The sequence below is a fragment of the Misgurnus anguillicaudatus genome, chromosome 24 (genome assembly GCF_027580225.2).
Source record: "Misgurnus anguillicaudatus chromosome 24, ASM2758022v2, whole genome shotgun sequence".
Taxonomy (NCBI): Eukaryota; Metazoa; Chordata; class Actinopteri; order Cypriniformes; family Cobitidae; genus Misgurnus; species Misgurnus anguillicaudatus.
The window spans coordinates 2420120-2442714 of record NC_073360.2 but is presented as its reverse complement, the minus strand read 5'-3'; the positions used below and the strand labels follow the sequence as shown (position 1 = coordinate 2442714).

At 39.6% G+C, this 22595-nt stretch overlaps 1 protein-coding gene across 2 annotated transcripts in view; it reads left to right on the top strand.

Moving 5' to 3' along the window:
* atm (ATM serine/threonine kinase) overlaps positions 1-9098 on the top strand; it is a 69214-nt gene extending 60116 nt beyond the window's left edge. For both annotated transcript variants that reach the window (XM_073863107.1, XM_073863108.1), the window contains exons 56-63: positions 3526-3642; positions 5208-5357; positions 5447-5612; positions 7250-7336; positions 7420-7534; positions 7979-8042; positions 8129-8274; positions 8416-9098. In XM_073863107.1, the coding sequence (XP_073719208.1) occupies positions 3526-3642; positions 5208-5357; positions 5447-5612; positions 7250-7336; positions 7420-7534; positions 7979-8042; positions 8129-8274; positions 8416-8599 (1029 nt within the window). In that variant the 3' untranslated portion in view covers positions 8600-9098. The remainder of the gene's footprint in view (positions 1-3525; positions 3643-5207; positions 5358-5446; positions 5613-7249; positions 7337-7419; positions 7535-7978; positions 8043-8128; positions 8275-8415) is intronic.
* The last annotated feature ends 13497 nt before the right edge of the window (positions 9099-22595 follow it).

The window sequence follows — 22595 nt, the reverse complement described above, 5'->3', positions numbered from 1 at the left end:
AGCTATAGGCTATAAGCCTACTGTCCGGATAACAGAAAATGATACATCTCTACCAGATAATCTTAACACCTTTTTTTCACGGTTTGAGATCACAGATGACAAATTGGCACAACGGCAAGTGCTGCCTCCCATCAACCAGGCACTCCAGCTGACGCCAGACAGCGTAAAGAGGGTCTTCTTAAAAATCAACCCTAGAAAGGCGGCCGGTCCAGATCACATCCCAGGTTGTGTGCTGAAGAAATGTGCAGAACAGCTGAAGGATGTCTTCACAGACATATTTAACATCTCCCTCAGCCAAGCCAGAGTGCCCATCTGTTTTAAAAGCTCAACTATAATACCTTTGCCTAAAACGCCAAAGCCATCCACCATGAATGATTACCGTCCTGTAGCCCTGACCCCAATTGCTATGAAATGCTTTGAACAGCTTGTTATGAACCACATCAAATCATGTCTTCCAACCAGTCTGGACCCATTGCAGTTCGCATATAGAGCAAATCGATCAACGGAGGATGCTCTATCTACACTGCTTCACCTCAGTTTGACACATCTGGAAAACAGGAACACTTACGCAAGAATTTTATTCATTGATTTTAGCTCCGCTTTTAATACAATTTTGCCACAACAACTTATTGAAAAGTTGTTATCACTTGGAGTGGATCTTGGCATGTGCAGATGGATTTTGGACTTTTTGACGGAGAGACGGCAGACAGTCAGAATAGGTAATAAAATATCCAAGACAACCACAGTGAGCACAGGATCACCACAAGGGTGTGTACTTAGCCCTTTACTGTTTACGTTGTTGACACATGACTGTTCTGCTAGTTTTACCACCAATCACATTTTAAAATTCGCTGACGACACCACAGTTGTTGGCCTCATTACTGACAATGATGAGTCGGCTTATAGAGAGGAGGTGGAGCAGTTGACAGTATGGTGTAAAACACATAACCTCGTCCTGAATACTGAAAAAACGAAGGAGATGGTTGTTGACTTTAGGAAGACTAGTAATCGGCACCATCTCCCATTGAACATCAGTGGTTCTGAGGTGGACATAGTACACAGTGTCAAGTTCCTGGGCTTCCATCTGACTGATGAGTTAACCTCCAGTGAAAATACAACAGCTATAGTCAAGAGGGCACAACAACGTCTTCATTCTCTCCGTAGACTGAAGAAGGTGGAGCTTCCTATTCCAGCCTTGACCATGTTTTATAGAGGCACCATAGAGAGCATTCTCACATATTGCATCTCTTGCTGGTTCGGAAACAGTACGGGAGAAGAAAGACGTAAACTGAACAGGATTGTGAGAACTGCTGAAAAAATCATTGGTGCTCCATTGCCACGTATAGAAGATATATACACAGAACGCTGTAAAATGAGAGCAAACAGCATTATTAAAGACTTCACTCACTTTTCACATGACATGTTCATACTCCTTCAGTCTGGTAAAAGATACAGAAGTATCAGAGCAAGAACCAGCAGGCTACTAAACAGTTTTTTTCCCACAGCCATTAGACTGCTTAACCAGAGAATGTGATTTGTACTGAAAATAGATTATTTATTTATTTAGCCTTCTTTTAGTGTATTTTAGGATATTTATATTTAAAGTGTGCTCTTTTATTAGTTATTAATGCACTGAATGATTATTGAACGGTGGATGTGTGAAACACAATTTCGTTTTTATGTACAACATGAGAATGACAAATAAAGAATCAATCAATAACGACTAACTAAACATACACACATACAATAACATAAAACATAGATGAGAAAGAAAAGATTGAAAAAGCTAGAGAGAGAGAGTAAAAGATTGGCAAAGCACTATTGCTTAACATCTGCACAAACCATCGGAAAATCTCTAAGTAGCGCCTTAATTTTATAAGGGGTAAAGCTTAAACATCAGCGAGTAAGACAAGTTTATACTTGCATTTGGCTCTTTGTGTTTTCTTTGCGAAGTTTCTGCTGCACGCGGTGCGAGCAAGGAGAGAGAGAGAGAGTCCAGATGTGTTCGTAAGATGTAGTCCGTTAAGTTGTTTCGTAGGGCGGATTGGTCCGCGTGGTTTTCCGAACTCTAGCGCAAAGTGCAAGCCAGGAAGACTGTCCCGAAGAAAGACGGGGCTCAGAGAAAAGATGATGAATCCGAGGGACTCTGGTTGAGTCTCAGCGAGTTTCCAAACTGCGCTGGCGGGTTACCTAAGTAACCGGGCGATTGAGCGCTCATGAGTGAACTAAGCCACTGACTGAGATACTGAGCGAATCGTTCGAATTGAGCTATTGAGCGAACTGAGCCATTGAGCTAAATGAGCTATGATCTATGATGGCTTGGGCGATAGGCCGTTTTGACCTTTCACACGCCCAGCCCATTTTGGGTGTATGGCCAATGTGTGCGCGGGGAAACAAGCCTTTGTTCTTTCAGACATCACATTTGCATTATGATAAAAGTTTGTTTCCATAACTCTTCAAATCGATACTAAATGACATTGATGCGGCTTATGGTAATATGATACATAGAAATGATTGGGAAATAAAGAGTAGATTAATTTGATACTAGACAAGACATGGGTTTAAGATCACGTTGAATAATAATTTCATACCTAAGATATGAACCATGCTACAGTGAACAAAATCTAACTAAAGTGTTAACACACAGTTACATCACACATACATGATCATGCAGTAAAGGGATATAACATATATATACATTAAAACAGCTCATTGTGATTTTTAAATGTGGTTTCATCACAGACATATAGTCTGTGCCCCCAGCTGTGTCTCTGGCAATCGTCGAACGAACGGCTCTCAGGTTTCTCTGGTGGGATCCCTTTGAACCTCCTTTGAAAACTGCATTTGTTTTAATTGTCGCCCACTTTACAGCCTTGATAGGTGGTAGATATCTGGGTGATTGTGTTATCAGGACACAGGGTTATCTAAAGTCACAATTTTAGGGCTGTTTACGATCCAGATGCCAAATGGCCTCAATCTGACTCCGAGCCATTTGCTACAGTCTTTGGTGGTTTTTGTTGAGCATCCTGATCAAATTTATCTCAGCAACAGGTGATAGTTTACCTTTTCTTCTCAAGTGAAACATTGCCATTGCTGTGCCATGGACCTTTTACACACAGACAGTTGTTTGCACAGCTGATCCTGCAACTTGTAACTGCTTTGAAATGGCTTCAAGTGACTTTTCTGACTTGTTAATGAAGTAACCACCCTTTTAGATCCATGCAGAGCTGCTTCATCTTTCCCATAATTGTATGTAACCAGCCCAGAAAAGACACCATCATTGTCTCTCACAGACCTTTGTCTCTGCTGTTGATCCAGCAGATTTGATTATATTTCCAGAAGATCCATTATAAACTTAAACAAGAACAAAACATAAATGCATAAATGTTTTTTGTGACAAATATGCATGTCTTCCAGTCATACCATCACAGAAAAAATAAATAAAATCTCCTGACTGTTGTGATTTACAAGTACACAGCTGTAAATTGAAACGCTTGTAAATGTTGTAAATTTTTTTTGACACAGGGTCAGGATGATCTGAGGCAGGATGCTGTGATGCAGCAGGTGTTTCATATGTGCTCCACACTTCTGCAACGTAATGCAGAAACGCGCAAAAGAAAACTCAACATCCGCCGCTACAAAGTACAAACACTCCACATGCACAACACAACTATGAACTCTGTACTTTCTTGACTCTTTCCCCGCAAGCGTTTTTAAAAAAAAAGTTGCCAGCCAGCGCCAGCATTTTTCATGATTTTCACAAAAGTTGAATGCCTTCCAGAAAATGTTCTTCTTTAAATATATAAACAAACAATATATCAGATGAAAGAACAGACCCTCTGCTTTCAAACAAAAAAAACGTTTCATCCTACCTTCGTTAGTTCTCTTGTAATCACCTCTCAAACAAGGGTAGGTTTCTTCAAAAACACCCAATTTTGAGCAAAAGGCTGAGATAATTCCATTTTTGCGAAGGACTTTTGATAGAGATTAGGTGCAGAGCGATCTTTAAAACATACACGGAGTTCTTTCTCTTTTACGTGAGGCGCTACTTCCGGGTTGTATAAGTTGCGGAAGTGGATAATAGTGGTATTGCGGAAAGACGGAAAATCTCGTCATTGGCGGGGAAGCGTTTTCTCTTAATTGATGAGATATCTCGTCAATGGCGGCGAAAGAGTTAATATTAGTAATGATGTTATGTTATGTGGTAAAATCACTACAGTCCAAACAGATATCATTTCAGTAATGTCTTTAACTCTTTCGCCGCCATTGACGAGACATCTTGTCAATCAGGAGAAAACGCTTCCCTGCCAATGACGAGTATTTTCGGCTTTCCGCAATACCGCTATTATCCAACTTTTTAAACCCGGAAGTATTGCCCTATGGCAAGCGGCTGCATGTTCGTGTCTGTTTTAAAGATCGCTCTGAATGGGATCTCTATGAGAAGTCCGTCACAAAAATGGATTTATCTCTGCTTTTTGCTCAAAATGTGGTGTTTTTGCAAAAACCTACCCATATTCAAAAGCTGATTACAAAAGAACTACTTTTTTGTTTGAAAGCAGAGAGTCTGTTCTTTCATTCGGTATAGTGTATGTTTATATATTTAAAGAAAAACATTTTCTGGAAGACATTCAACTTTTGTGAAAATCATGAAAAACACTGGCGCTGGCTGGCAACTTTTTAAAAAACCGCTGGCGGTGAAAGAGTTAAGAGAGTTTAAGTAAAGTTAAGGTGAAGAAGAGTTTTAGAAACCTTCTTCTAAATACCTCGGGTATATTTACAATTTATAAATTGACTTTGATAAGTGTGAGTTTTTTCAAACATAGCTTTGTTTGAGTGGTGGAAATGACAACTTCTGACTACTTTGATCGATGGGGTACAGACCGTAATGGTGGCGTTACTTTCTTTCTGGGGTGGGGTCGGTGGGTGTGCGGGTTTTTTAGTAACGGAATAAATGCGGTCAGCGGAGGGTGACGGTCGTCTTAAAATGGTCGCACACTGTAGTACTAAGACAACTGACACCACGCACTGGATGCGTCAGCTCAATTTCGTATGGAAATTCGTAAAAGTGAAATTTGAATGTTATCTTCCTGGGCGGGCTTATGTATGGGAAACACTGGTTTGTTGAATGATTTGAGATGTATAAAGTTAAATTTGAATACCTATCTTTACTTGGACCTAGATGACACTGAGTCTTGTGTTTGGACCAGGTGGTGCCATTTTCCCAGCGCAGTGGTGTTTTGGAGTGGTGTTCTGGTACTGTACCCATTGGAGAGTTCCTGGTAGACCCACAGAAGGGGGCACACAAGCGCTTTCGACCACAGGACTGGACCAACATGGCGTGTCGCAAGAAAATGATGGTACTACTTCCTATAGACATAATTGCCATTACATGGTTGGTGTATTAAAAATAAATGGTGGCATTTATTGTTTGAACTATTATGTGTAGGATGCTCAAAGACTGGAATTTGATGCCAAACTTGAGGCTTTCACAGAGGTGTGCCAGCATTTCCGGCCAGTGTTTCGATACTTTTGCATGGAGCGTTTCCTGGACCCTGCCGTGTGGCTGGAGAGACGACTAGCATATACTCGCAGTGTGGCCACCTCTTCTATTGGTACAAAAACTCACAATCATACAATCACACAATTTCTGCCTGATTTTTAACAGGTGTACAACTTGTGGCAAAACAATGACACTGATAAGTTTTAGATATGTCAGGGTTAGTTGTTTTCTGTTAAGACCGCTCAAACATGGATTTTAGTCAGGGACTAGGCTTAAGCCTTGTCTACGAAAACCAGGCCATAAATTATTAAAAGCAATCTAAATTTAAGAGAGGTGCAGAGTCCACACCACATACTACAGATACAGGGAAACTAAATTATTAAACAACCAATAAAATTTATTTGAATTTAATGGCCTTTAAAATGTAAAAATGTAAATAAGCATAACGTTATTGTCCATTGGTGCCGATGTTAATATAGTAATTGCGTCTATGGCAGCTCAAAGACGCGTGTGTAGGAAACGTTTTGAAATTTGGCACACTTTTGAAATTTGGAGTGTATCTCAAACCCGCTAGAGCCACCAACAGTCAAAATTTTTACGTATGTTTTTGCTTATACCTTCTGATTCGTAAGTTCTAGAAACAAAATGCCGAACTTTTTAAACTCGTCTTACAGCCTTTGTTTGATTGCCGCGAAATTCGGTATGTAGCATCTAGAGACACTCAAGGCAAAAAGTTATCAAAAGAATTTTGATAGTGCACGAAAAACAGATTTGTATGCATATTGATATGACACTTGGAACTTGATTAAAAGATGATTAATGCGCATTCCCACCTAGTGGTCAGACAAATGTTTTACATGCCTATAACTTTGGCTGCAATTGACAAATTTTCATGGGACTTGTTTCCTTGGAGTCCTGAATCGTTACCGAGTTCAACGATACCAAACATGGCAGGTCTTGCTTTACGCTTGTAAGCTTTATTCTGACTGGAATACATATAGCTTTTGGACTATATGCTAATCACAAAATGGATAAATGGCTGAAATTTGTGGAAACTGAGAAGTTACATTCTTTTTTGTATTTCAAGACATACATGTTATAATTCCTCAACAAAAATTGATTTTTTTCACCAGGTTGGATATGCTGATGTATGGTCACTAGTTTGCCTTATAATTGAACCAAACCTTAAACGGCAATCAAGCCATACAGCTGTATTTTCACAAAATTATAGTGTATGGTCATGAAACTTGCTAAATGTAATCACAGTTATGACCTGAGTTTGCATGCCTGGTTTGGTCAAGGGCCACCTAGTGGTCTCGAGATATGAAAATAATAATTTTTTCTTAAAACTTCTGCAAACTTGGATCTAAAATCATGAGTCATCAAGGATGATTACTTTTGTGGCTTGGAGTATAATCATTGGTGGATGACAATTCACTCCCTAGCAACCAAACTAAATTCCCTAGCAACCATTTAGCATCTACTATATCTCTGCATCAGAACATCATAGACATGGGGTTGTTTCATTCATGGCTTGGAGTATAATCATTGGTGGGTGCCATTTCACTCCCTATCAACCAAACAGAGTAGCCTAGCAACCATTTAGCAACACCTATATCTCTACATCACATTTTACTCACGGCTTGCAGTGTAATCATTGTCAGATGCCAATTCGCTCCCTTGCAACCAAACAGAGTAGCCTAGCACATCAAAAATCATGTGATCTATACTGTTTCTTTTTTCTTACAGTTGGTTACATCGTTGGCTTGGGTGATCGACACATTCAGAACATTCTCATTGATGAACAGACCGCAGAATTGGTCCACATAGACCTTGGTATGTGCACAGAAATGTTTTGATCTCTTAATCGATCTCTTAATCTATGTGTATACCTTAACTTGCATCATCTTTCCACACAGGTGTTGCATTTGAGCAGGGTAAAATCTTACCCACCCCTGAGACGGTTCCGTTCAGACTTTCTCGAGACATCGTGGATGGGATGGGCATCAGTGGGGTGGAGGGCGTCTTCAGGAGGTAAACCTTTAGTAAATTAATCAGGGTGTTTCACACTTGACTTGCCTCATCTTTAAACCAAACTCAGACCCATTTAAATAGACCAAAATTGAGTCATTTTATGGCGTATTCTTAAAAATATGTATTTTCTAAGGGTGAAAGTTTACGCCATTCAAATTCAAAACGTTTTGTTATAATTCAAGCTCCATAGGCTAGTGGCCAAACTGACATCTAAAACAAATATCTAGTTGAAATTAAGATTAAATTAGCATTTTTGAGTGAACTATGCCTTTAACATTTTCAGCCAATTGTATTAAATATGCATTTAAAAATGAAATTGCTGTAATGTAAACGTAGCCCAAGTGTGAAACTGCCCTAAAATGAGACTTTGGATGCATCTGTGGCATTTAAAATGAAAGGTGTATCCACATGGAAGGAACTGAAGGCTTTATCTTTCCTATTCAGATGTTGCGAGAAGACGATGGAAGTCATGAGGAGCTCTCAGGAAGCCCTGTTAACCATTGTGGAGGTATCTAGAGATAAACACACACACACACCTCTTACCTGTCATTCATCAGTAAATGAGTGGGCTTTTAAACTTGTCTCTGTGCGCAGGTGTTGCTGTATGACCCTCTGTTCGACTGGACCATGAACCCTCTAAAGGCTTTTTACCTGCAGCAACACGATGAGCAGGCGGAGCTTAATGCCACACTTAACACCACGCCAGGCGGAGATGAGCTTGATGGACACCGCAAGGCCAGGTCTGGCACAAGCTTTATTTCAAAGCAACTTAGAGTTAAACATTCATTTCTCAGTATGTGCATGATCATGATCTGATTTGATTCTCACTGATGAAATCTGTGCATGTGGCTAATACAGTATTATTGTGTTTAATGTTTCAGCAGTGACAGTCAGAGCTTTAATAAAGTGGCTGAGCGAGTGTTACTCAGACTGCAGGAGAAGCTGAAGGGTGTTGAGGAGGGAACGGTTCTCAGTGTCGGGGGGCAGGTTAACCTCCTCATCCAACAGGCCATGGACCCTAAAAACCTCAGTCGCCTTTTCTCCGGTTGGCAGGCCTGGGTCTGATACACCTGCTTACATGCGACAGATTGAGTGTTCTCATACGAATAAAATGACATCTAAAATAACCAAGTGAATGTGAGAAGTTACCAATAGCAGGTGGACATGTCTTGTTCTGTTCAACATGAAATATTTGTTTACTCTGACTGTCCACCTTGAAAATACTTGCACTATTAGCCTATATTAAAATAAAATAATTATAGATGTACTGTAGCACTTAGTAATGAGCACGGTAATGGCTTGTTGAACAAATGTTTAAAAATATTTTACATAATCCTCTTTTGATCTTGCAACAAAATGAAAATGTTACAATGTTTATTCAAATAAATGTACATGTACCACACACCTTTGAATACTGTGCATTTAGAATAGAAATGACTAAATTAGAGTTGAATAAAATGATTATATCCTTGTTTGAATAAATAGTAAATCTATTTTGTTGGGATACTGACTGCAATAATAAATCACAGTTAAATTCAAATTCATGTTTCAGTTTAAATACAGTCCACCAATGAGGTCAAACTCTTTATGTAACTGTTATGTAACTGGTTGGTTTCATCAGATACATACTGTCACTTTTTAGTTACAGGAAATAAACTGGCAGTTGTAGTTGCTAGAACTAAGCATTTTTGGCACACTTTGGACCCTTTAATACCTGCCTGAGTATTGTTGCTGATCATCGCTTTATGATCACGCTGAGCCCATTTTCTAGAAGGGTTCTTCCATAACGATCACAAAGCTCAGATCACTACATAACATTGAGTTCAGACAAAGTCCATTTAGCGAAGTGCCTAGATGCTAGGCGGCCATGTTTGCAACGCCTTTATTTCAATCATGCAAGTCTAAAGTCCTACCTACTTGAATGGCGGAAGATAGACATTTCCAAAATTGTGTGCTAAAATCACAATTAAATGACAAATTAAGAGTTCAGATGCAAAAGCCACTAAACGCCACCTCCATCAGAAATCAGAATGATAATAACGAATGCTCTCAACACTTACTGTAAGTTCATTAAATAGTTTTCCATCAAATCCACTTAATCCCAACCTCAAGTCTCTCAGAAATACCAGTTTTAAAGCAGAATCCAATTCACCTTATTCCGCCCGCCCCTTTTTAATTCTTCGCTATTCCGCATTTTGTCAACTGACTTCCGCTAGCACGACACGACGCATCCGATCAGGGGCGTGTAGTCATAGTCAGTAAAAGAAAAGGACACAGCAACCCCATTGGATTCAACGGAGACAAGTGAAGTCAATTAGAAGCCTGCACTTCCTGGGGGTCGGCGTACTGCGCAGATTAATATTGAGCTTGATGACATAGATATCACGTGAGCAACCTGTCAATTGTAAGTCTTCTAATAGCTGTGCCAAGAGAAATCTGAATCACCCATAGACAGTAAAAGGAACGTGGTTGAACAATTTTGTCCCGTTGCTTTAATGGATTCTCTCTGGGATTCTCCCTTGACTTTATGCCTCCGCATCCACCCGATTGCCTCATGCGAGCTTCTCTTCCTGTCCATACGGTAAATTATCTACTGTGCGACACAAAGTCGCAGGTTATGACGCAAACGTTAGCCTGTTTTTACAAAAACTGCTTCTACTGGGCCATAACGTAAGATACAGGGTAATGGAGAATTTTATACATTTTCATGTTTCTTTAGAAATAATTAATGGACAAATGGAGTCTTTAAATGCCGCAGATGTAAAGCTATTTGCTGTCAAAGTGACGCCAAAATGAATGGGAGTCAATGGAATGATAACAGCAGGTGGGGGTCCGATAATCAACGGCGGAGCCCGGGGAAGCTTCAATAAAATATGAAACCCTGCCCCCCTGGTTGTAATGAGGCAGGGGGAACCCTTAGAAGTCAGTTTTATATACATACATATACATGCACTAACATTTGTATAGCATTTATGTACAAATAAAAACTTTCCTGTGCAAAACTAAACTTGTAGTTAGGCCCTGGTTTGGTATAAAAAAAGTAATTTTTGGGCCCCACAACCCCTTCGAATCGAATCTTTGTATGGTATGACTAGGGTTGCCAACTCTCTCACTCTGAAATACGGGACAAAATGTGGCCTGTCGCAGCAGTGCGTATATGGTTTTGTATACAGTGTATTTGTCAAAATATATCTTTATATCTCCTAATTAAATATTAATTTATAACTCTTATGCCCTGGGAACATACATGATAGGTTTATTAATAGTTTGTTAATTTACAGCAGGTAGCCTACTTTTAACACATAGGCTACTTTTGAACCATTAAGTTAACTTTACCTGCCTAAAACAAAACACTTGTGACTCCCGCACTAAAGGTAAATAAAACGTTATCCCCTTCATATAAATCTTGTGACAAACTAAACTAACATAGATTCTATAAAATGTGGTCTTACAGGGTCAACATCAAAAACATAAATTAAAACACACTTACAGTATGTGAATGTTAAATGGATTGCATTTATATAGCACTTTTAACAGACCTATGGCCATCCAAAGCACCTTACATTCACCCATTCACACACCGACGGCGGTGTCAGCCATGCAAGGTGCCATCCAGCTCATCGGGAGCAGCTGGGGTTAGGTGTCTTGCTCAAGGACACCTCGACACTTGGTCTGGTGGGGCCAGGGATTGAACCACCAACCTTCCGGTTTGTAGACAACCTACATGAACCACTAGGCCACTGCCGCCCCGGTGAAGTGATTCAATCCTTCAGATTGATGCGTTTTAGGCAGGTCTGGATCAGCGATCTCTTCAGAATTGAGACCAAACTTTGTAACTATGCCGATCTTATACAAACAGCTAAGTAACCGATTGTATAAAAAGCAAACATAAAATCTTATTATTTGACAATCTTAAACATGTACTGAATGTGCTGGGGATCTGTGATTGGATAAAAGGTGTCGTGATCAGCACTGCTGCTGCTTGTGGCACCGCAAGGACTGACAGTGGATGACATCAAAGTACCGCGAGAGCATTTCGATAGCGGCTTCTGTAGGATTTCTCGAATCCCTCTGGCGGGATTTTAATATCTGCCTGTCGTTGTGGCGCCACATGAAGTCGAAGCCTGTTGTATCAGTCACTGGTTAGATCAAGCATAGCAGTAAAAAAATGGGATGCGGCATGTCCCGTACGGGACAAATAAATTAGGCTTAAAATACGGGACATCTCGGCTAATCCGGGACAGTTGGCAACCCTAGGTACGACCCACAGGTCAGGTCCTTCTGCTGCAGACCTGCGGTGAATCAGTTGATGAGACAGGACCTGGAGTGAGCTGTGATAAAAACTAGGATGACAGGAAAGGACTTAAGAAAGGAAAATCTGGGGCTCAAAAACTAAAAGAAAAGAAGATTAAAAAGAGAAAGGCAAATGAGGGCAAGCAGTGGCTCACTCAGTTTTTTTAAAAGAAAGGTGAGCTCCAAATGCATCATCGAGCATCAACATTGTTTTAACATCTACTCCAGGTAGAATAGCATACATTTATGTTCGTACTCTATTTGAATAATATACCAATACTTTATAGTATCACACCCTACATTGTGAGCAAACAATGTTTCTGGGTAAATACCGGAGTGAGAAGCAGGTGGAGCTGGCAGCTCAACACACTGCGCTTCCAGGCAGCTGCGCAGCTTGTCTCCTCTTCTGGTGCAGTTCTCCCCAGAGTCAGAAGTTTACATGAAAACACTGTTTATTTCCCCCCATTGTCAAAATCTAACACCCATGAAAACATAGATCGTTAGCGCCTATTTTACCACATTCCCAGCTAACAAAAAAGTTCTAAGAACGTTCCCGGAAAGCTCCCATGGTTCCCAAAAACGTTCTGCCAACGTAAAAAGTGTCCACTTTTCTTGACGTTCTAAGAATGTTTTGTGTTGTCGCAACGTTAGAGGAATGTTACATTTTATGATGTTTTATTAACAAGGTTCGGGAGGAGCACGATCAGATAATTAACTCATCAAGCACAGGTGCATCTAATTTGGTAATCAGCCAAACACTACATATACAGACTTCCTACCTACCTCAGTCTATCGTGATTGTTTTCGGATATCCCTCCACCACCCCAACTCGCCACTCTAATCTGTTCTATCCCAGTTTGGGATGGGGGAGTTCTCCGGGTTTGGGCCATACCCCGGATTCGGAGTTCGAGCTTCACTCCGGATCCTGAGCCCTCCCCCAGGACAGCACGCCAAAATATGCTTACTTTTGCAATCAGATTAGATGTAAGGGCGAACTCGTGAAACCATTTTAAACGTTATGACAATGTCATGTTTTAAAGGTCACATTCTTCCTGATACCATTTTTTAAACCCTAGTTAGTGTGTAATGTTGCTATAATAGCATAAATCAGGGGTGTCCACTCCTGCTCCTGGAGGGCCGGTGTCTCTGCAGAGTTTGACCTTCAATTTCCACCAACTGCGGAGCGGCTGCAGATCTGCTGCGGAACGGCGGCAGAGTCAATCGGATTCCATTCAAGTCAATGTGTGAATTTCCACTGACTGCGTTCCGAATCCGTCACAGCTCCGGCCATCCGCAGCCCTTCGGCACAAATACGCAGAGCTTCTATTTTTGACGGATGCCGGACAGCTCCGCAGGGCGGAGCCATGAATTTATCACGTGATCATACCAGAATTCGCGAGATCTCGTGTTGGGATCTGGGCTGGTTTGTGTCATAATTCAACGTCATAATGGGCGAAGACAGAACTAGATATCGCGCGATCTTCATGTGAATTTGCGAGAACTCACGGGTCTTCGTCACTTCAGCACGCAGCCGCTCTGCAACAAATACGGATCTGGTGGGTATTGGCGGACGGCGGAGTGCGGAGCCGTAACGCAGCGCAGCGGAGCCGATCTGCAGCCGCTCCGCAGTCGGTGGAAATTGAGGGTTATTCCAACCCTAATCAAACACACCTGATCCAGCTAATCAAGGTATTACTAGGCAGACTAGATACTTTGAGGCAGGTGTGTTGAGGGAAGTTTTAGCTAAACTCTGCAGGATACAGGCCCTCCAGGACCGACTTTGGACACCCCTGGCATAATAATACCTGTAAAATGATAAAGCTCAAAGTTCACTGCCAGGCGATATATTTTCTTCAATAGAATTCCTCTTTAAAAGCCTACAACGAACGTCCGGTTTGGACTACAGCCCTCTTTTTCCTGCTTTAATGACGTCAGTAAAACAGTTCGTTGACTAAACTCCCCCCACAGGAATACGTCAGTCACCAGCTTTGGCTCAAACGGCTCTGCTAAGCTAAGCTGCTATCGAATCACAGCACACTAAACAAACTACACAATCAGAACTCAATACGTATTTCTGAAGGAGGGACTTCACATAACAAGGAAGACATCAGCCTGTTTTGAGGACAGTGAAAACAACGCTATACAGATAAGTAAATTGTGTGAAAAATACCACGTTTTTTACACGTGAAACATGAACACATGTTATATTGCCCAATATAAACACAATCAAAGCTTCAAAATCACAGACAGAACGGGAGCTTTAATGTTCACACAATGTTTAAAACAACAACTGTTTATAATATTTACTTGTTTGATTGTTATGTAAATGATAGAGAAACATTGCATTTTATTATTTAAAAACTGAAATAAAACATTATTTCTGAATCTTCAGTAAAAATATTGCTGTAGAAACACAATTCAGTTATTAGGTTTAGATGTTCATGGTTTGTTTCATTTTAAGTCACCCTTATTGTGATTCGTGTTTGTTTTAGTTGGACTGTTGACTTTTTGTTTGGTGTTTTTTTTTTGTGGTTGTTAACTTTGTGTTAATACACCACATTTGTTATGAATGTGTAAAGTTAATAGTGTAGTTCTGTGATGGTTGGTACATATTGGTAAAGAACATCATCGGGTTATTACTAATCAAAAGTTTATTTTCTGTCAATAAAGTAAATGAGATTCAGCACTTTCACAGCAGTTTGTCATTAAGGAGTTTTAGAAACTTTGGACAAAAATATCCGTTGAATAATTGGGATGCACAAACATCAAGAATCAGACTATGAATCTCAACCATGGGGTCAACTAAAATGTGAAAAAAATTTATCCATGCTGCAGTGCATGCTGGGATTCCTGAATGGCAGCATGAAGTTTTTCATTTAATTGTTACCATGGTTGAGATTCATACTCTGATTCTTGATGTTTGTGCATCCCAATCATAAAGCGGATATTTTTGTCCAAAGTTTCTAAAACTCCTTAATGACAAACTTCTGTGAACGTGCTGGATCTCAAACTTTATTGACAGAAAACAAACTTTTGATAAGTAATTTACTAAGGTGATGATCTTTACCATTATGTACCATGAACCACATAATTACACTATTAACTTTACATGTTCATAACGAATGTGGTGTATTAACACAAAGTTAACACAACCAGGGGAAAAACTAGCAAGTAATATGTCAAGAGTCCAGCTAAAACAAACACTAATCACAATAATGGTGACTTAAAATGAAACAAATCATCAACATTTATACCTTATAGGTGAATTGTGTTTCTTACAGCAATATATTCACTGAACATTCAGAAATAATGTTTTAGAGAAACATTGAATTTTATTATTTTATATCATTTACATAACAATCAAATAATAAACAATTGTGTGAACATTAAAACATGACATTGTCATAACGTTTAAAAATGGTAAAATGTAACGTTCCTCTAACGTTGCGACAACACAAAAACGTTCTTAGAACTGGACACTTTTTCACGTTGGTAGAACGTTTTTGGGAACCTTGGGAACTTTCAGGGAACGTTCTTAGAACTTATTTCTGATAGCTGGGTTGTTATGTAAATTAGCTCGATCGCGCACGCTCTTACATTACGTACAGGATTGTTCTCAGTTGCACATCTTAGGCCCTGTTTACATTAGAGCATTTGCGTTTTAAAACGGCATTTTAAAATGAAAACGATCCTCGTTTATACTGGCATTTTAAAAAGAATCTTCATCCACACTAAAGACAGTTTCATTGGAAGCACGTAATACACGTCTGGATCCGAACCTTACTTCCGGTTTCGTTTTTTTAATGCTCTGACTAGTTGCTAAACTGATCTCGAACAAATGCCTCGTCGAAAATAACAAATGTTTTGGTTTCCTAGGTAATCTATGTGTTGTTTTTTTGCTTGTTATATAAATAAACTACGTTTAAAGAACTTTGTTGTTATTCATTCTTAGCAGAGTTTACCGGAAGCTACGTGCAGCCGCTTGTTTATGTTGTTACTGCTGAAACGGTCTATACACGACCATAAATGCATGAAACATGACCAATCACGTAACTGGGCATGCACATAAAAGTGTAAAATAACGTATTACTCTAATAGCTTACCTGTGCACATTTATGCAGCCTAGGGGTGTGCGATATTGACAAAAATTCACACCTGGATCCTTTGCCGGCAACTATAACAGACACTATTTTTGAACCTATAAAAATGTGTTAGGGGAAAGTCTTCAGCTCCCCCCTACAACATATTAATGTGATTAATAGGTTAATGTTGATGTTATAAACCAAACAGAAAGGTCTTTATGATTTGAAAAGGAAGCATTCAAGTGAACTGTACCAACAGTAGCGAACTTAAAGCAAAAATAAATTTCAGCAAATGCAAACTTTAATCAAACCTATAAAGAGGTAAACACCAAATTACTTCTCTTCCCTTACCTGTCGCTGTTCAGTGTGCAATAATTAATACAAATTAATATGGCATTAATTTTTAAAAGTGTGGGAGGTTCGTGCACGTCCTCCGCTAGCAACAGCAAAAAGCGCAATCGGCTAAACGAGCATTAAATATTAATATGACGTTGATCTTATTGTTTTTATTCATTTATATTCACAAAACTTATCAACAAAACATCGATTAAAATTAAGAGACAAATTATATGAAACGAAATTCATTTTAAAGTAGCAAACAAAACTAAAATTAAACTCGAAATAATTTCTGACCCATTACAATTCTCTCTTCATATTGGCCTTTACAATGCCCTATATAGCGTTTAAAATTACAGTCTATCTTTCGTAATAAGCTAACTAAGTTTAAACAAAACAATAAACAACATTACAACAATATTCAAACCCAACAATAAATAAAACAGACATTATCTATAAGGATACATGTTAAAACAATCTGATATAGCGTTTATAGCTGGTTGGTAGATGTTTACTATTTTTGGCAAAACCTCCGTTGCAAACCTCCTTTTACCGCAATAAAAATAATTTTTACTTTAAAAATGATGCGCTGTCACGTTAACATCAGCTGTTCGTTTACATAAGACTCCGTCTACGTGCATTTACACTGCAGCGCAACGTCTGAGTTCTCAAACTAAAACAGTTCTCAAACGGTGGTGTAGTGTAAACGTAGCAAAAATAACACGTTTTAAAGGATAAACACATTAATGTAAACATAGCCTTAAATGACTTATTTTAAAACGTAATTCAAAGACTGAATGTCTAGTTTTGCGGTTAGTGTACCCTGTGATTCTATAGTCTGCGTTTATTTTAAACAGACAAATAATCATCAATTAACTTGTACTAAGGCTGGGTACCGTGCTGAAAAAAACAGCATGGAACAGCAAGGGAATTATGCTGGTCTATGCTGGTTTAGCTGGTGGTCACGCTGGTGTGACCCGCTTGAGATGCTGGTGCTAGTGCTGGTTTAGCTGATGCTGGTTTTGTGCTGGTTTAGCTGGTGTTCACTAGCAAACACAGGAACTCCCACAAAATCTCGCGAGACTTCAGAATAAGCATGGCAGACGATATGCAGGAAGACATTTCAATGATAGTGCATGGAATAATTTTTATAAGACACATTGTATAAACATTTGTGCTGTTGCCACAAATCAACAAGCTGATCCTCCATCTCTGCTGTCCACATCAACTTTACTTTGTGCATGCGCCATGACTGCTTCCATCTTTTATCCACTTGCTTTCTGATTGGATATGTTTTCGTTTCACGTGTTTGTCCTGGGGATTCCCCACACACATCAGGATTTCTGATCAACATGTTGAATAGTTACGATTTCGCGATCGGCGCGGCTCTGACGTTCTTCCGAGCAGGTTTGGACACTCTTAACACACCTTACACCAAGGGGAAATCTGATAAGATAATCTGTAAAACCATTGCGATACTCGGGACATAACTAGGATTGTCAGAAGGGGGGAAATCGGCCCAAAATCAGCCCGATTACCCTGCAAGTAAGCCTACAATGGCCCTTTATGGGCCCACTTAGGGCTAGTCTAAGGGCCCCGCGCAGGTTTGCTCATTGGCAAAACGTTGGCCCTTTAGCGCTGGCCCTGCGCAGGCAGCCCTCACTTAGCCCCCAGGAAGCCCTCATACAGAAAAATCCCCAGAGTTAAATAAACACTGCTGGATGTATATACTGTCCCATCTTACAGAGTGTTAAAAAGTAACAATGAAGCAGAATTAAAAGCTTTGTTATCCTCTTTCTCAACATCTCTGTCTGATATCTAAAATTGCATTTCACATCTTGTAGAGTCCTTTTCCTAACTTATGTTAAGATGTTGGCTGTTTCATTTAAAGTCACCATAATTGTGATCAGTGGTTGTTTTAATTGGACTTTGACTCTTGAACGTTGGCTTGTTAGTGTTTTCTAACTGTTATATCTAAGTGTGTTTAAAACACGTGTTATAGCAAAGAAAAGGCAATTGTAATTGAATATTGATGGTTGATACATAAACATTGTCAAACATAATCATTTAATGAACAGATTTATTAATATAGTTTCCCCCCGTCATCAGAAGCATCATTTTCCGCTAATAATGAAATACTACAGTGTAAGGTCCAGAACTCTCATGGCAGTTTGTCATTCTGAAGGATTTTGATAGTGTGCACATAAACATTGGCCGCTGAACAATGTGGATGCACAGACGTCGGGAGTCGGAGTATGGATCTCAACATTGGTGACAAAGAAAATGGTAAAAAAGGTCATTAGTTATTCATGCCGCAGTGCATTCTGGGAGTTCTGGATGAGATTTGTAATTTGTTGATACCCAGCATGCATTGCAGCATGAAGCTTTTCGTTTTATTGTCACCATCATTGTGATTCGTGCTCTGATTCTTGGTGTTTGTGTGTCTGCATTGTAGAGCGGTTAATTTTGGGTGTCAGTGTTTCAGGATTCTTCGGAAGGACAAGCTGCTGGGAGAGAGCTCGATCTCATACTATAGTATCACATTGTCAGAGAAAGATCCTTCTGTTAAGTGTGCAAACAATAAATGAATACATAAGTTTTTATATGATGATGTTCAGACTTTATTTACTGAACTGACCACCACCAAAGGATCGCATGCTGCTATAACAAACATGTTTTAAACACACAAAGTCATAGCAATCAAAAGACTGAACAATGCAAGAGTCAAGAGTCAAGTCCAACCAAATCAAACACTGACCACAACAGTGGTGACCCCAAATGAAACAAAATCTCAACCCAAAGTAAGAAAATTACTCTACAAGTAAGATGTAAAATGCAATTTTAGATTTCAGACAGAGATGGTGAGAGAGAGGATAACAGCGGTTTTAATTCTGCTTCATTGTTACTTTTTAACACTCTGTAAGATGGGACAATATATACATCCAGCAGTGTTCACCCAACTCTGGGGACTTCTCCACGTGAGGGCTTCCTGGGGGCTAAGTGAGGGCTGCCCATGCAGGGCCAGCGCTAAGGGGCCAACATTTCGCCAGTGAGCAAACCTGTGCGGGGCCCTTAGGCTATGCCCATACAGGCCCATCGTAAGCTTACTTGCAGGGTATCTTTTGGTGTGTACCCAGCCTTAGCCTACACTTTAAAAAAGGTATTGTGACAGTAATGGATATTTTACAAAGTCAGTTGGCCAAAAAAATGGACTTTAAAGACATTTGGTATGGTCATTGTTCAGAACTGCTTTATAGTATATTTGATTTAGTCCAGGTTTGGACCTGCTAGACCAGGGGTCTTCAACTAAAATTGCTGGAGGTCCAGTAAATTAACCCTCCGCACCAGCCAAGGTCCGGACAATTATGTACTGCACGTAAAAACATAAATTGACAGCTTTTGCCAGACTAAAGAAATTAGTGTAAATATTTGTTTTATTGAACAAAATATAGTGTTATCATGTGTATATTGAATAAAGTTTCTTCATATGTATAAGCATAAATAATCCTTTACAAAATGGATCTAATTTTAATGCTGTTCTGTTACTGTATGTCCTTTCAGTTGTTTGGTACATAATATCTACATTTATCCAGTAACAATGTCTGACAAAAATATGAAGGGAACAGTGCAAAATGCATTCATCTCTAAATCTTCAAAACACACATTCATTTCCACATAACAACTTAAAAGGAAAACTAAAGTGCTCTTTTCTGCTAAACTGAGATTTACAATCACAAACAATGAACACTAACCTCTCTGGCTTAATCAAATCATATCACATGTTACCTTCATTCTCTTTTATTGTCTGTACTAACTAAATGTAAATGTTGAACACCCTCTTCTGTGCTTCAAGTTGCACTGGTAAAAGATCATCATCAATATCATTCATAAACACAAACAGGTAAAAGTAAACTGACAGTGTTGGAAAAATGAAAAAGTGCAGGAAAACATTTCTCTCTTAATTTGTACTGTTCCTTCAAGTCTATACAAATGTAAATAAGCTCAAAAGACGAAAGCATAAAAAGTCCTAGTAAAAAAACAATGTTTATTGATCATTCTTGACATTTACTTTTGATAATGTTAAGTGTTGAGAATGCTGTCTCGCCACTATATGTTGAACCAAAAATGCAGCATTCACGCACTCCTTTACTTTTTTTCCCATCTGTAAAGGGCTTGTTATGCTTTCCTAAAATCCACTGTATTTTCAGTGAACACTCATAGATGGCTCGACGACGCATAGCTCGTTGTTGGGCAATGAGTGAGTGACAGAGGACCCGTGTGGGTCGCTCATACTGGGCTTTTAGTTCATTTATTTTTTGCAGCCTTACCTTGGACCTGAGGGTTAGTTTCTTCAAAGTGTCTTTGTTTAGTTTCGTAATGGTGTTTATTGTCCCCACTTTTGACAACCGCAACAGACTCACGAGCAGATGAGGCTCTCTGCTTTCTTCCCTGCACACCTCTCTGTGACTGTTCACGCTGGCACCGCACTCAAAACCTGTGTCGATGTAGGACCCATATAGCGCTACTAGGCTGACCTTATATGTGCCTGATATAAATTGGATTTTATAATAACGTTAAATAGCGTTTGCTATTTGCTAATACCCCACCCATTGGTATCACTATGGTATTTGGTACGGGGCCCAGCAAGATGGTTTGTACCCAGGGCCCAAAATTGGGTGCTACGCCCCTGCATCCGATAGCTAGCTTAGTAGTTAGAAGATTGTTTGTAGTTCACTATAACTTCAGAAAAATGACAAATAATGCTAATAGACCCCTTCACGGTTCACGTCACAGGCTGTTCCCACTGCGCATGTCGGGGTCAGAAAATTCATTACAGCAGATTGAGTTGCGTATTATTCTGTATCGTCAAAAATGCCTACTTACGTTGTGGGCTGTGAAAATCGCACCAGTCTCAAAAACAAAAAAATACAACATCTGCGTCTGCAAGCAATTAACGTGCAGACTGGGACAATGCAAAGATCAAAGAGGCTTGTGTTTGTAGTGCTCACTTCATTTGAGGTAAGTCTTAATTTTTCAGCCCTGTTAGATTAAATAATAAAGCCTAAATGGTATGAACAGTTCGACCCTGTGCTGCGCGCGCACCCGATAGTCATTCAATGTTTACAAACCTTGAAGGGGTCTATACTGTAAATGTTTGTAAGTTGGGAGCACAGAGGAAACTAGTGATTGGCAGATTGAGGCTTCCTGAAGCAATGAAACAGTTGAACCAAATGGGCCATATTGTTTCGAGGCTTCGAATCAACCCAACACCCGTCTCAATGGTGACACCTAGTGGTCACTTGCAGGTGTTGATCTGAAACAACCTTGACGAGCCATTAAAAAAATGTGTACTCCAGGGGCCTCATTTATCAAACGTGCGTACGCACAGAAGTGTGCGTAAAGTGTGCGTAGGAACAGTTTTACGCAAAGTATGGAATTTATCAAATTGCACTTATACGTAGAAATGTGTGTAAATATACGCACACCTCTGAGTATGCGTACGCAGAGCATCTAGTGGTAGAATAGCGATACTACATAGGACCCTGTTCCAGTGAGTAAAGAAGTGTCTATTTTTTATCCACAAGCAGGTGTTAAAAATGATTAATGTCAGTATGGTAACAGCAAATAAGTATAATGATTTATTTGTGATATGTATCTGTATCTGTGAAAGCTCTACATGTGATTTGTATAAATGAAGTCTCCGACAAATGCTTGACACAGTGCAATGGCTTATCCTTGCGTTATTGGAAGACTTGGCAAATAATCCATTCCGCCGGTAGCGCGTTTTCAAAGATCGCGCCAATGATGCTGGTTATATATGCTGTTGTCCAAGGTGGAAAGTTGTCTGTCCTCCTCCAGTTGCACTCGTTTCACGTCGGTGTGCTGTGACGCGTTTTTTTTTTTTTTTTTGCTGATAATTTAATGTCAAACCACTTTTTTATTTTTGGAAGTGTTCTCTCCTCATATTCAACGGAATTAAACTCACTGGTAACTGGTTTTCTTTTGTTAGTCATTCCTCCCGCACTAGGTAAACCAAACAGGATGTGTTATTAGGATTTAACCTCATCCACGAGTAACTCAATTTCTGTGTCTGTAAAATTCCTCTTTTACGCTCTCTTTGTCATTATTGCGATGAGGGAAAAAGCACAACCACGTGACATATAACGGGAGGTGTTGTCACCATACATGGTTCATTGGAGGCGTTTCGGAATGCAAATGACTATGAACGTGCACGAGCATGGTGCTTAAGAACAAGTGAGATTTATCATCAAGGATTACTTACTGATGTGCGTACGAACCACGTGCGCACGTTTGATAAATCCCGATTTTTTTGTACTTAGGCACATTCT